Source organism: Rattus rattus, chromosome 13 (genome assembly GCF_011064425.1).
Source record: "Rattus rattus isolate New Zealand chromosome 13, Rrattus_CSIRO_v1, whole genome shotgun sequence".
In the NCBI taxonomy this organism is placed as follows: domain Eukaryota; kingdom Metazoa; phylum Chordata; class Mammalia; order Rodentia; family Muridae; genus Rattus; species Rattus rattus.
This window is the reverse complement of record NC_046166.1, coordinates 19,348,148-19,363,946: the sequence shown is the minus strand read 5'-3', so window position 1 is coordinate 19,363,946 and position 15,799 is coordinate 19,348,148. Positions and strand designations below refer to the sequence as shown.

General features: G+C 46.4%; 1 protein-coding gene across 1 annotated transcript in view; it reads left to right on the top strand.

Moving 5' to 3' along the window:
* The window catches only part of Sh2d4b (SH2 domain containing 4B), an 83,939-nt gene that overhangs the window by 47,149 nt on the left and 20,991 nt on the right, over positions 1-15,799 (top strand). The window contains exons 5-6 of the mRNA XM_032919367.1: positions 7,760-7,976; positions 10,260-10,384. Coding sequence (XP_032775258.1) covers positions 7,760-7,976; positions 10,260-10,384 — 342 coding nt within the window. The remainder of the gene's footprint in view (positions 1-7,759; positions 7,977-10,259; positions 10,385-15,799) is intronic.

The window sequence follows — 15,799 nt, the reverse complement described above, 5'->3', positions numbered from 1 at the left end:
GTGTGTGTGTGTGTACACGTAGAAGACCAACGTTGATGTCTGGTGATGGAAGTCTTCCTTTAGTCTCAGTTATTTTTTGAGACAGGTTATTTACAAACCTGGTGCTTACTGATTGGCTAGTTTGGCTGGCCCATGTGCTCCAAGATTCTGCCTGTCTCCACTCCCTGCCCCTTTCCCATTCTGAGGTTACAGGCGCCTGTTGTTATGCCTAGCTTTTACATGGATGCCAGGAATCCAAACTGATTTACCAACAGTCTAGCTCTGGTATGTGAATATTTTGTTGAGGATTTTTGTATTAATATTTATAATGGATACTGGCCTGAGTTTTCTTAACTTTGTTAATCCTAGGTTGGATTTTCAGGTAGTCTGGGTGTCAGTGAATAAGAGGTATCGGGAAGTGTTTACTTTTTCTATATTTTAAGAAGGGCTTGAAGAATTGGAATTCTTGCTTAAATATTTGGTTGAATTCACCAATGAGGTCATCTAGTCTTAGAGGTTCTTGGTGGAAATTTAAACTCTTCATTTGGGTTGAATCCTTGTTTTTTGTATAAATGCTTTCTGTATGTTTTCAAGTTTTTGGTTAATTTTTAACATTTTAAGAAAGTCCATTCTGAACATTTGTTATTGTTCTTACCACCTGTAGGAGAGAGGATGTCTAGAGGGCCATTTCAAAAATATTTTTTTCAGTGTATGTTGTATGTGTGTGTGTGTGTGTGTGTGTGTGTGTACATGATTCAGGTGTCTGCAGAAGTTGTTGGATCCCCTGGAGCTGAAATTATAGGTGGTTGTGAATTATTTGATATGTTCTGGGAACCAGATTCCAGTCCTCCGGGAGGGCTCCATGTTCTCTTAACCTCTGACCCTTCTCTTCACCCTCGCAAGCTCTCAGTTCACCTTTGCTCCTGACACTCTTTGTATTCACCCTCTCTCAGTCTCTGTGTCTCAGTCTCTGTCTGTCAGGCTCTACATCTGTCTGTCTCTATATTTGTCTGTCTGTCTTTGTCTCTGTCTGCCTGTCTCTGTATTTCTGTCTATGTCTCTGTCTTGCATACATTCAGCTCTGAGGTACGTGGTTTCTGGGACTTATTTGTAGTCGTGACTGAAGCAGACAGTGCACACACAAGACACGATGTAGCTGCATCCTGGGGTTCATAATGGGCAACGATGACAAATGAGGCTGCGAAGATGCGATGGGGAGAGCCAATAGGGAAGCCATTCACCTAAATTCAGAATGGAGGAAGAGGCAATGGAGGGAAAAGACAACACTAATGTTAAAAAAAAAAAAGTAGTGAGATTCGCAAGATGAAGTCAACGAGGTCACTACAGGAAGCACTGGCTGGATAGCTTGGCCACTAACCAGAGTAGAACGCATGAGCTGTTGTCTTACTGGGGACAGAGACTGGAAATTTTGTCCTCTGAGACCTGCCTGATTGTAGCCCAATATGTTGAAAATGGAAACACCTCAGATAAACTTGTAATACGTGATACTTCAGGCTCCCTGGTCAGAGGTCCTCATATCATTCTTTCTTAAAGAGTGATGAGCTGAACTCAGAGCACGTCATTCAAATCTAGCAAATCCATTCCGCACTCAGTTAACGTAATCTGAAAGATATAGTGGGCGATTAATCTATCGGGAGTGGCAGTTTTGATAAAACAGCCAACTTAAAGTCTCCAACTGAGAAAAGAAGGGGGGAGGGCAGACATCGCTCAGTGTCACTCGAATGGAGGTTAGCTACTCAGCTCAAGTCTTACAGGTCTGGACAGGTCAGGCATGGCAGTGGGCTGAATGACTTTTCCGCAGTGAACCTGTGGGGGTGTGGAGTTGGAGTCTATTTAGGTGGTCAGAGATTTAGAGAGAATCCAGGAAATGATATTATTTATAGAATCCAGAAATTAGCACTGTTGCTGTGAGGTTAAAATGTAAATGAGCTTTGGCCATCTTGAGTAGGAGTTTTGGTCACTCTGGGTCCTCCAACTGTGTGATTTTGGTTATGGCTCCAAGTCAACTTCCTACATGCAGTCGTCTCTCTCCTTGCTGGGTTACCAAGAGAGCTGCCTGAGAAACCGTCACACAGCCTGGCACGGGAGTCCTGCGATGTTGGCTCTATCCCCTCCCTCTTAAAAAGAAGTGGGTCTGGGTTCTTGGTTGAACATTGGTGATCTTAAAATGCTAGATGTGTGTGACGGGCTGAGCCAGGGGGAGCTTTTGAGAACAGTCCTGGACCGGAAGAGGGCTGAAACAGAGGAGAATGTGGACCAGAATATAAGGGCAAGAGAAAAGAAGGTCTTTTGATATCCCCTTCCCCTCCCCTGCCTCTCCCCACACTGTGTGTGTGTGTGTGTGTGTGTGTGTGTGTGTGTGTGTGTGAGTATGATAGTTGATTCCAGTGCAGCAAGCTCGACTGGATTAACAAACCTCTAGGCCCCTGTGAGGTTCATCCCAGCTCGGTCTGTGAGAGTGTTTCCAGAGAAGATTAGGAGGTGGGGAGAGTCGTGGTGAATAGGGGTGGTACTGTACCTCACTGAGTGATAAGGGCAAAAAAGAGAAAGCCAGAAGAACGTCAGTCATTTCTCTGCCTTCTGACTTCAAGATGCAAGGTGAGCTGTTGCCTCAGCTTCCCACCACCGTCCTTTCCCACCAGGATGGACCTTAACCTCAAAGTCAATTAAGAGGCCTCTTGTCAGCTAGTTGGTCTCAGGGGGAAACATTACCGACACCTCATTATTCCTTGGACATAGTCACAGTTTTTCAACTTACATGAAAGTTATGTCCCCGAAGCCTGAAGTTGATATTGTGACCTAATCCAAACCCTAAACTACAGAATACCCTGGCTGCTCATCAACAGAGCCCACTGAGAGGATACAGGTTGTGATCTGCTCAGATCTCCCGGCTGGGTGGGAGCCACTGACCAGTATCAGCATACACATATGCCTATATACACACATGCACACACACATGTATGCACACCTGCAGATCTATATGCATATGGCTAGCCTGGGAAGAGATTGAAAATCAAAATTTGAAGTACAACTTTGACTGAATTTATATTATTTTTGAAAAAAAAAATACCCACCACACATTGAGCCATGATAAACCACAGGCCCTCTCAACTCTGAGTGCCTTTTTCAGTATTAAAACATTGACTAGTACTCATCTTAACTTCTGTATGCCTAGTTTAGGCTGTATTTGGGGCTCCCTCTCCTGTGGAGTTAGTTGCTCACAGAGCCCTGGGCCTTATTTAGCTTTCCTAAGGCAATCATTGTTCTGTTGAGATGGCCTGAGGACGGCTTAGGTTCTAACAGGGTCCAGCAGTTGGTCTTGGTCACCACAGGGATCTCTGTTGCCAGACATCAAGCTCAACTAGAAGGAAGCAGGTCATTGAGAGCATTCCCCGGAAGGCCTGGGATAGGGGCTGAAATCGCCCCTTTCTTAGACCAGTCCAACTGTGGATGAATCTCGTTTGCTTTCTTAAACTTTTATGCTCACTTTTCATTCTGTATCTCATCCTTATTGCTAAAGGCACTGATTTATGGCAGTGACCAGGCTACAGACTGAGTCACAGGACATCTGAGAAAATGGAAACCCTAAACATCCCCTCTCCAGAGGTTAGAAGCTCTTCTTTCTAGGTGTTCATTTGCTCCGTTCCCTGGTAGAAACTCCTGATTCTACCTAAATGCTCTCCTCCCCACTTGTCACTCCCCTTCTTACCTCCACCAGAGGATGGGCTGTTTCTAAATTGTGTGCTCAATCCCCAGAATACACAGCTTACACAGTAAGGAGCCTGAACATGTTTAATGCACACCTTTGCCAGGACCCGAGCAAACCCCCCATTGAGATCTCAAAGCAACTCCATGAAGTCTTCCTTTTCTAGTCAGGAAAAGAAATTATAGTTAGTTAATTCTCTGCTCAAAATTACAGAGAGATATTTGGTTTGGTGATGCAAACCAAATATTTGATATTTGCTTTAATCCCAGCACTACTCGAGGCAGGCAGAGGCAGAGGCAGAGGCAGAGGCAGAGGCAGGGCAGAGGCAGGGCAGAGGCAGAGGCAGGCAGGAGGCAGGAGGCAGGCAGAGGCAGGAGGCAGGGCAGGGAGGCAGAGGCAGGAGGCAGGAGGCAGAGGCAGAGGCAGGGAGGCAGAGGCAGAGGCAGGAGGCAGAGGCAGAGGCAGAGGCAGAGGCAGAGGCAGAGGCTGGTCTCTATGAGTTTGAGGCTGGTTTAGTCTGCATAATCAGTTCCAGCCAGCCTATCTAGAGAGATCCTGACTCAAAAAGACCAAAAAAATCACAGATGGCAGAAATTAAATGTTTATATATAACACATACACAAATACACAGATACACTCATATGTACACACATCATATATATGCCCATACACACACACACACACACACACACACACACACACACACACACACACACACACACACACTTTACTCAAAGTCAATCATTCATTCAACCAAACAATCAATCACTGTAATTTTTAAAAGACAAGAACCTGGCCTTTAGGTCTACACCTTCTGCTCAGTCTCAGTATAAAAACTGACCAAGGGAGCTTATGATTGGCTCAGTGAGTACAGGCAAATGCTGCCAAGGCTGATTACTTGAGTTCAACTCTTGGGATTCATAAGGTGAAAAGAGAACTGAGTTCCACTGTTGTCCTCTGACTTGTACACACAGACTCCACTCCCCTCAACCCCTGTAAGTAAATAATAGTAGTAGTAGTAGTAGTAGTAGTAGTAGTAGTAGTAATGATGATGATGATGATGATGATGATAACAATCCAAGCTAATTGTATAGATTCTGCCCATGTTTTCTCTCTGAATTTAAATGCAGTTGCTTCAGCCATTCTCCTCGCCCAGTGCATTCCTGTTTTCTCATTCTCTGGTTCCCTCCAGTGCTATTTAGCTCAAGCAACCTCTTGAGAGTGTAAACTGAACTCTGCCCTCTAGTGGCTTCCAGTTGTTTTTCAAGACAGCATTAGAACACAATAGCAGCAAGTGTCTGGTCTTTAAAGTGGCCTTTTCTGCCTTACGTGTCTTCAGTGATGCTGTACTGTTCCAGGAGGGACACCTCCTCCCTCTGGCCGCTGAAATCTGTTCTAAGAAAGCCCTTCCACTGGCCACTGTCAATCAAATCTCTTGAATCTCTCAGGTATCACTTTAGACCTCTCCCTCCTTCCAGAAGCTATCCATGTCTGGGTGAGATGTCCCTCTTCCTGGGGGCTCTGAGGTCCAATGTACAGCACCACTGCTTAGTGTGGTTTCCCCACTAGACTGTAAGTTCTCTGAGGGCCAACTACTGTCACAGGGTCTCTTGGAGCTGTATGGTGCTTGGGTTGTATAATTTTAAGAGGTAGCCCTATGCACTTAGAGCTGGCACATGTAGACAACTAAATATAGCTAAATGAATGGCTATGCCATTCATTCATTCATTCATTCATCCATCCATCCATCCATTCATTCATTCATTCATTCATATTTTTGAGACAGGGTTTTCTTATAGAGACAGGCTGTGCTGAAGCTCAAAATCCTCCTGCATTGGCCTCTAGGGTCTTAGAGGTATAAGAGTGTCTCACCACACCTGGCCAACATGTTATTTGAAGCGGTGACACCTTTTCAATATGTCTCTTTGCACCTGTAGAGCTGTGTGACCACTCATGCAGCTCTGCCAAGAGGGGAAGCAGACGTTGCTGTGTTTCCTCGGTGTCAGGGAACTGAATGGAGGGGATGCCACTCTGGAACAGCCTGGTCGTGTGGCACCCTTGGACTAAGGGTGGTACCGTCTCTATTGCCCAGGGAAAGAAGACTAAAAAATAATATTGTTCCATACCAGGCCGCGGTTCAGGAGCAAAGCCTCTGTCTGTCTGCCTGTCCTTCTACATCGTCTCTTAGGAACTGTGCACTCCGTGCCATTGTTTGTTTTTTTTGTGGCAGAGGCTTCCAATACGTCACTGCACAGTGATGGTGAGGTCAGTCCTGGATTTCCTGACCCTGCCTAACCTCTGCCCACAGTGCAGCAGGCTTCACAGAATTCTTGCTGCCGGAGACCTACAGATGAGTGGCTGGATCACTGAAGCCCAGAGTTTCTTCCTAGAACGGGCTCCTCGCCTCCTTTCTTTAGAAAGTAATTGATCTTTCCGTACTATCTGGTTCATTGTCTTTCACTGTAATTCACAAGCTCAGTAATTCACCAGGAAAACAGATTTATTCTCTGCCTGAGAGCCTGCGGAGGCAGAGAGGAGACAAAGGAGCTGATGTACTTTAGACATTTGTTTCCCGAGAACTGATCTATCCCCGGGAAAATTAATCCAGCCTTATGAAGGTGACTCCAGTCTCTCCCAAAGGCCCGACACCCAGCCTGAATGCTGGTAGGAGCAGACCACCTCCTTCACTGCACAGGCCAAGGCTGATTCTCCCTTAACGGCCCTGGTCCCTGTACGTTATGAATGCTGTGGACCCTGGTTTTTCTTCTTCTTCCCTTTATAAAATGACACTCATGACCAGTTTCCTTAAGGTTAGTACTACTTATCTGTCTTCTTCCATGACTTCTCTCTGTCTAGCCTTGAGTCAAATGCAGAGTCGAACCGTGGAATGCTTTTTAAAATCGTTAATTTTTAAAACGTATATGTGCATATACATGTATGTGCATATGCGTTTTGTGCGCGCTTGCGCGTGTGTGTACACATGTCTGCACATGCACACACTTGTGTATACTGAGACTGGTGGTTAATTTTGAATGTCATCTTCTATCACTTTCTACTTTGCGTTTTGAAACACTCTCTCCTTGAACCCAAAGCTCACAGATTCAGCTAGAAAGCTCCAGGGATTCTGTCTCTGCCTCCCCAGAGCTGAATTTCTGGCACGTGCCACCATGATCATTTTTTACAGGGTGTTGAGAATGGAACTCACGTCTTTATTCTTGTATGGCAACCACGAACCATCTTCCTAGCACACTGGATCCCCTTGTCACCTAGAACATTATCTTGTCTAGAAGGTCTGTTCCAGACCCTGGAGTTGGGCAATGAGCAGGCAGGGGATGCTCTACGTGTGACATCACTCTGTAAATGCTTTCGTAGGCACGGACTATGTGCTTGGATCTGGGAGATGCCAAGTTCTCAGGAAAGGCTCCTGACCACCTGTGAAGGAGAAACACTCTTTGCGGACTATAATTACTCACCACGATCTCCAAACTCTGACAAAGTGTGGTTTCTAGAGAGCTGTAGGAACCTGTGATACATTTTGAGGAGACAGAATAAGATTTTCCTTCTTGGAAGGGGATGTGGTCTTCCAGGCCAGTGCAATCATAAGTCTTGCACAGTTTCAAGTCTTGGGTCAGTTTCCAGAGCTCTCCATTGAAATCTCTTGGATTTTAGAGGAAGGTAGAGAGACCGGTTCAAACAGAAATCCTTGATTCCAATAGGTTTTGTTTGGTCTTCACTTTCCCAATCCCAAAATTCCCTTAACAGCTACGCACACATGCATGCATGCACCCACAAATGCACCCACCCTCCCATGCATGCACACACCTACCTATGCACACATACACACTTTGCACACACATACAACCATGCACACATGGCTGGGAGTACTCTGCTATATCCCTAGAGGAGCCAAGTATCTTGTAAACCATGGAGTTCTGGGTGGCCAGTTCTAGGGAATCTTGAAATTCCAAGTAAGTCGTATACAATGTTGTCTGTGTTTATGTAGTACAAAGCTTGGGCTATGGGACAAGGCCACTAATCTGTTTTCCTTTCCAGTGCGTAGATCCAAGGCAGCTGATGAGGAGAGGAGCCGTCGTGCTCAGCGAGCCCGGGATGAGTACCGGCGCCACTCACTGCGAGCCATCCAGAAGGGCACTGTTGCTGGTCTAAGCACCATGTTCCAAGAACTTGGTCAGAACCATGAGCAGGAGGCAAGACTCTATCACCAACTTCCTGGCACCAGGCCACCATCACCTCTCACAGGACCTGACAGGTACGTTAGGATGGGAATACAAGCAGAGCTGTGGACCCATGAGGCAGGCTCCATGGGTTCTAGTACAGGCTCTGTCTGTTACTTGCCTTCCAGGGCCTCAGTATTCCAGTCTATATAATGGCAGAACATAGAAATAAGGTGGGCTCTGGACCTCTCAAACAACTTTGCAATTTGGGGGGGGTTAAAATTTCAGAGGTCAAGGATTCTTGTCATCCTTGATAATCTAAAGAAAGTTGTACAACTTCATTACCTTAAAATCTGCATATACGAATACCCCAAATGTTTCCATAGTTTTAGATTCCTTGACCTTCATCAAAACCTTGTAGTGAAATCTCTAAGATTTAATGAATATGGCCCAGTATCTGGGAACTAGGACCATAGCCTTTTCTAACCATGGAGGGAGCTGGTTTGTACCTAGTTTGAATAGCAGGTTTGCAGACCAGTATGGGTAGATCAAGAGGTCCTTGCACACATTTGTGTCCCTAGAGGAGTTGTTTGTCAAGAACATTTCAGTGACAACCTATGATTGGCAAAGCCAAAAGACACTGGTCCCCTGGAGCCTCTGCAAGTTCGGCCTGTCTTGCCATAGAGCCCTGAGATCTGGCTTCTTGGCTCAAGGCCCCTTGGCTATGCTTGCAGAACAGCTACTTCCTGTGGAGCAGAGATGTGGGACTGCATGCCTGAGGCTGGCTCCCTTGTCCTCAGGGTATGTTCAGGAGTCAATTCACCTCAGATAATGTAGCTTGCCTAATTTTGTTCTGATTGGACTTTGGGGTTTATAACCTACAGCTCCTTTCCTCTAGAGTCCAGGTAGAGCTGATTCTGGCTTTCCATCTTCCCTCCCAACCCCCTCTTTCTTCCGTCCTTCCTGCCTTCCTCCCTCCCTCCTTCTTTCCCTCCCTTCTTCTTTCCCTCCTTCCCTTCTTCCTTCCCTTCTTCCCTCCCTCTCTCCCTCTCTCCCTCCTTCCTTCCCTACCTCACTTCCTCCCTTCTTCCCTCCTTCATCAGCTATGACTCCTAAGCCAGAAGGTCTGAGAAGGTCTGAGAGGGTCTGGTGTTCATAGAGACATCTGATTACTTCCCCGGGTACCGTCTCTTTACTGTACAACCATAGACACTGCTCTCAGCTTCTTCTCTGTACCCTATCCTAGCCCCTGGACTTTTTTCTGTGCAGCTGCCAACATAAAAACAAGCAAGCAAGCAAACAACCCTGCTTCTCCTCTCCTCTTTAACAGCCACCTTGTATTCTGCGGTGTGGATTTGCCATTGGTTGTCAGAGACTCCATCAGTCTATCAGACATCGCTTTTCAAATCCTTTTGCAACCACCGTCAGGGCTCTGTGTACGTAAACTTGTGGAAATGAATTTTACATTGGACAACCATAATCTGCAACATTGGACATTCTCCCAGGCAGGGCCTTTGCTCCAGGGCTGTGTGCTTTTGAGATTCAATGGTCCTGCACAGGGCTAATGCCAATGCTTTGCATCTTCCTACCCGTTATCCCAGCCCATCTTGTTTTGCTGTCAACCTTGTTCGAGGAAATGTGTCTTGGATTCAAATGCTCACGTGTCTATGGGCCAGACTAAGCAAGTCACAAATGTTGAGGGGCCATGCTCTCGTCTTCTCTATGGGTGATCGAGTCCATCCTTCCACTATGAGCTCCGTGCTCTCTTTATCCAGATCTAGAATTTCCCCAAGTTAGAGAAAAAAAATTGTGATGAACTCCTTTTTCTCAATTTGTCATTTACCTTTTGTTTTTTGGAGATAGAATATCCTGGCATGCAGAAATGTTTTATTTTTATGAGATAAATTTTCTTGTGTGTTTTCTGAATCTGGGAGAATAATTAGAAATTCCTTCCAGATTCTATGCTTTTAAAACTTTTTATCAATCAGTCAATCAATCAATCAATCAATCACACACACACACAGACACAGACACAGACACAGACACACACACACACAGACACAGACACAGACACACACACACACACAGACACACACACACACACACACACACACACACACACAGAGACACAGACACACATACACACACACATGCCAGATCATGCATGTGGAGGTCAGAGGGCAACCTGGGAGAGTCAATTCTCTGCATGTGGGTTCCTGGAATCAAACTTACACGGTCCAACTCGGGAGTAAATGCCTTTATCTGTTCTGCCATCTCTTTCCATTCAACTTCTTCCCTTTCTCCTCCCTATCCCTCTTCTTCCCTATCTTTTTCCTCTCTGATCTATCCCCTCCATCTCTCTCTTTTCTTCCTTGCAGGACCTGGGAGCGACCTCTGCGTCCACTCTCCAGAGAAGTCATCGTGCGCTGGTTCAAGGAGGAACAGCTGCCTCGCCGAGCTGGCTTTGAAAGGAACACGAAGTCCATCGCTCCCTGGTTCCATGGTAGTATACTTTCTGGGCCCCAATACAGATGGTGTTCACACGTCCAACTCTTTCTCAGATGAAGATGTTTTGGAGAATGGCTGTAACTAGAAATGTAGAGAACGTCAGAGTCCATAGTGCCTCAATCCTTCCTCCAGCACTTGGCAAGAATCCAAGAGTCCAGGGTCACTGGAATACTGGACATGTATCCCCTGTGTTTTCTAGGAAGTTGTGAACCTGAGTCCCATCTTCTGTTGCCATCAGCATTTGGCCTCTTTGGTTTTCACATCGCCCACCAGGTTATACCTTTGTACTCATTAGACAGTGAGCCCAGGGGCCCCAGTCTACTGGTGAGCAGGGCCAACACCATAGTTGTTCTTGAGTCTGCAGCTCTGTTCACAGCCATGGTAGCATGGTAGACTGCTCACTCGCTGTTTTGTAGACTACAAAAGCAATGCTATTTGGTTAGATGCGACATTGATGGATGAAGAGTTCAGAGTCACTTCAGTGCAGAGCATTGATGAGACCGTTCTTTAGGACTCTTCCAATCTCTTCATTACGGCTAGGAAACCAAAGCTCAAAGACAGAAGGGTGTTTCCAAAGAGGACTAGGTGATGTGCATCAAGAAAGGATCTCCAGGTCCATAAACCCTGGCAGGGATCTGAATACACAGGAGCTTCACAGAGGGAAACAAACATGAGTGTGGCTTCACCAGAGATTTTCTACAGAGGATTATCAATAGATTCTGGCATTGAGTTCTCTCACTATTAGCTAGTCATAACTGTATAACAAACAACTTCAAAGAACCATACCTGAAAGCAAGTAGACCTTTTTACTTTCTTCGTTGTGTCTGAGTTGGTTGGACAGTTCTAGACTGGTTCAGATGATCTTGGCTGATCTCATCGATCTTCCGCTGAGTAGTCAGAAGGTTGCCTAAGGCTCCTGGCCTAGGAGAACCTTCTATGTGTTCATGTGAATCCTTACATTCTAGCAGGCTAGCGAAATGGTCAACTTTCTGCAGCTTGGCCTTGTTCCCTAAGCCTTCCTTTCCCTACCAGACTTAGTTCAAGTTAGGAAAGCTTAGGATTCCTCCTGTCAGAATGAACCTCTCCTGACACTGTTATTTCCCACATGACCCCTCTCTGCCTGCTTCCCTACTGTCAAATCTAGTGGACTGAAGACCTTATCTTGTCCTGTGTTTCCTGTGTTTGTTGGTCCTGGTGGCAAACTGCTCTCCTAGTCCAGACCAGGTTCTCTGTCCTCTCACTTCTCTCCAGTGAGAAGGATGAACCTAGTGTCGTGTGGATGCAGAGTTACGGTGTCTTGATGGCTGCTTGGCATCTGGAAAGGAACACCCTTATGGGCTATACTGGGCGTGGCTCTAGCTCTGAGAAGGAAACCAGAAATGCTTAGCAGGAAAATGTGCTAATTGAGCAGAACTATCTGTACCTTTGCTCTAGTCTGTTGGCGCCCAAAGAGCGTGTGAACTCTGAAGGCGGACTGCAGGAAGCGGATATGAAGTACTGATAGGACCTCTGAAGGTCACAAAGGTGATGGTGCTTCCAGTCTTCCTCGGTCTGTTCTCTTTGTGACTCATTTTACACCAAGCATTCTGGGACTCTTTTATATTTTTAATGTTTTATTTTTGTATTTTTTACATTCTTTAATTTTAATTTTAATTTTTATTATTTTATTTAATCCTTTTATTTTTTACAGTCTAGGTTTTATTCCTCTCCTAGTCCACCCTCTGACATCCCATACCTCCTCCTCCCCAGCCCCCTCCATCTCCACAAAGATGTCCCCACCCCCATCCCCCACCTCACCAGACCTCTAAATTCCCTGGGGCCTCCAGTCTCTTGAGGGTTAGGTGCATCTTCTCTGATTGAACCCAGATGTGGCAGTCCTTTGCTGTATATGTGTTAGGGGACTCATATTAGCTGGTGTATACTGCCTGGTTAGTGATCCAGTGTCTGAGATATCTTGGGGGTCCAGCTTAATTGAAACTGCTGGGTCACCCTTCTCCTCAGTTTTTTCCAGCATTTCCATAATTCAACCATAGGGGTCAGCAGCTTCTGTGCATTGGTTGGTAGCAAAGATTTGCATCTGACTCTTTCAGCTGCTTGTTGGGTGTTTTGGAGGACAGTCATGGTCCCCTTTTGTGAGTGCTCCACAGCCTCAGTAATGGTGTCAGGCCTTGGGGCCTCCCCTTGAACTAGATCCCACTTTGGGTCTGTCGCTGGACCTCCTTTCCTTCAGGCTCCTCTCAGTTTCCATCCCTGTAGTTCTTTCGTACAGGAACAATTACGGGTCAGAGATTTGACTTTCTGCTGCAGGTGGGCTCTGCAAGTCCCCTCTCCCCACTGTAGGGCCTTTCATCTAAGGTCCCTCCCTTTGAGTCCTGAGAGTCTCTCACCTCCCAGGTCTCTGGTACATTCTGGAGGGGAGTCCTGCAACCTCCCACCTCCTGAGGTTGCCTCCTTCCATTTTTTCAAAACAAAACAAAACAAAACAAAACAAAACCTAAAAACCAAAACCCCTCTAAATCCTGGTCCAAGGTCCACCAGGCCCAGGTGACAGTAGTTTTCCACAGCAAACTTATGTTAATCACCTGTTCCCCCTCGCCCAGAGCTCTGGCCTTTCTTTTCTTCTTGAATGAGCTACCCCCCTTTTCCAGCTCAGACCCTTTGTCCTTGCAATGAGGTTGCCTGCCTTTGATGTCTCTCCCCAGCTCGTTGCTTGGCATATTCAGTCTTATTTTTCACCTGCAATATCTGCTCCTTCGAGAAGCCTTTCCTGGATTTCTTTCCAAGGCTGTTTTCTTTAAGCTCTGCCAATTTGTCTTCTATCATTCCCAAATTGCTCCCTTATGCCATTGGTATTTATCTTGATGTTATTGTCTATTCCTCTGTATGAATGTAAGTCGGCAAAGCGAAGCACCTGGCTTGTGTTACCCAGTGCCTGTACAGACGGCAACTATGGAGGAATGGGTAACATGGGCATTGGCTCTCAGAGCTCAGGCTTTCCAGTCCCAAATATCAGTTCTTGGTACTCAGCACTGAGTCCTTGTAGCTGTATGCTAACTCCTCCACAGAGCTAGTAACAATTGGACAGGCCAGAGCTGTACAAGAGAGAGAGAGAGAGAGAGAGAGAGAGAGAGAGAGAGAGAGAGAGAGAGATATGCCCAACAGATGGACACATGCCTTAGTCATCTCTCTGTTCACCTGTCACCTCTACCTCCCAGTTGCCTAGGGGTCAGGTCCAGAAACACAGCCAAGAGAAGCTTGCAATCTTCTATTACTGCCAGTATGGCCAACTTCCAGAAGACCACTATAACGTCCCCACTATATGGGTCACAATATAGGCTTTGCTGCACCTAAGAACTCAGGCACTCAAAGACTCAGTGGCTACTACCAACTACGGGTTATTTTATACCCTGCTTTCATGCTCGTTGGCCTAGACATCTAGGCCTCAGACTGAGGTTTTGTTTCCATTGGAAAGTCTAATGGTTTCATGGCATAGGGAAGGGAAAGAGTGAGTCACACAGTAGTCTCAAAACTTCTAGATGGAACAGACACCTGCACAGGTGTCAGCCAGAGGCTGCCTGGTGTCTTTGGTGTGGTTGGGAGTTTTGAATGACAAAACTCTTCTAACTACGTAGGGTTATGGGTGCCAGTTGTCAGTTGTAGAGTTTTAGGCTCCTGTGTCTGCTCCGCCACAGGGCACAGCTGCTCAGAGTGGCAGGACATGGGATTTGACTGTGCTTACCCCGCAGCTTTAGGGAAGCCTGGGGACACTGGTCCAGGGGTGGGAAAGTGCAGTGCAGTCTGAGGTGTGGGACCACTGGAACAGGCTTGGGGGTCCCTGGGCCTGAGACGAGGTCAGGGCCATCTGGTTCTTGGACACCCAGGCACTGCTGGGAGCCATAGAAGAGATGAGAATGGAGTGGGGGCCTGAAGTGCCACTCCCCACCCCCACTGGATCTAGCCTGGGGCTGGGGTGGGAGTGGTGGTGGTGAAAGTGGAGGAGCTTTGGCAGGTCTCACAGCAAGGCTTCAGCTTGGTGATGGTCATGGCTGGGAGCACAGAGAAGCCTTCTATGGGAGATTAGATGGTGGCTTTATAGGTGAAAGCCTTCTCTGTGGGAGCCATGGCAGATCCCGATGAAAAGGGCCAGTCTATGGGTTTAAGGCATTTATTGTCATGGCAGAAAGTAGATGCTTAAAACTGTACCCCACTTCTCAGGGTGAGCCTGAGATTAAATGCCTTTTGCAGGGAGGAGTGTCTGGGAAGGAAAGCTTATTGAATAAATCCTCCGGGCCTTACGGTACATTATTAAAATGGGGATCTTTCTTGAGCCTACGTGATCACAGATCATGTCTTCTGCATTTGGAGGGGCTTGGGGCGTGCCCTTATGTGACTGATGGCCACAAATCTATGGGGGTGCTGCGGCTAGTGACAGGGCCCTGGTGCCTGGGCACAGGTGAAACACCTACTGTCCCTTCAAGGTCTCCGGGGTTTCAAGCTTTAGCTCAACCAGGGACCAAACTACCTTTCACAGTCCACACAACTATGTCCCACTTTTGGTGGTCTCCTTTCTCTTAGGCCGTCACATCTCTGAAAGAATCATAGGTTAGCTCTTAGTGACCGAGAGAAAGCACTCGTGGGCGATTGAGCCATGTTTCCCAGGAGCTGGTACTGGAGCCTTCCTCCATACTGTAACAGTGTATGGTCTGAAGCCCTTGGCGGATCTCCCATTTGGACCTCCAACTTCTTTTCCCCATGTGCATATTATTACCACTGTGGAAGTATCTTATGATGTCTCGGGTGACTGCAGAGTGCGGCTCAAATGTCCCCATGGAGGTGGGGCTTGGTGGTCATGCTTGTTGCTTGGTAGCCAGTGGGGGAGATAGAATGGAGGTGATGAAATTTATCCTTTTTATTCCTTTTGGAAGATCTTAATTTTTATTGTTACTTTTATGTACAAAAAGACTAGCATGGTCTCTTTCACTGGGTAGACCGTCTTGGATAACACATTCAAGAAGGGTCACTTTATCCAGCTTACTGACGCCTGCGCCCTTTCCATAGAACACTGCCTGTACATGCCCAGCAGTGACTCTCATGGAGTTACTGGCCACCCATGTTGCCTTCAGATACCCAGCTAGGGAAGCAGAAATTTGTCTTTAATTTTACTTTCTATTTCAATAGAGAAAAGGGTAAGTTTTATGTTGTCACAGAACAAACAGAACCTAGATTTAAGTCTTAGAATTTATGTAATTGACTTCATGTTTTTCTGCCAGTTTCTACCATAAAGCATGTAGGGAGGTTGTTAACACACGGAACAGAACTATTTAGTGACCAAGTTTTCATCAGTCTGTGGCAGAATGAAAGAAAAAGGCTCATACATGGAGGATGGCCTACTGCTATGGCTTAGAAAGAA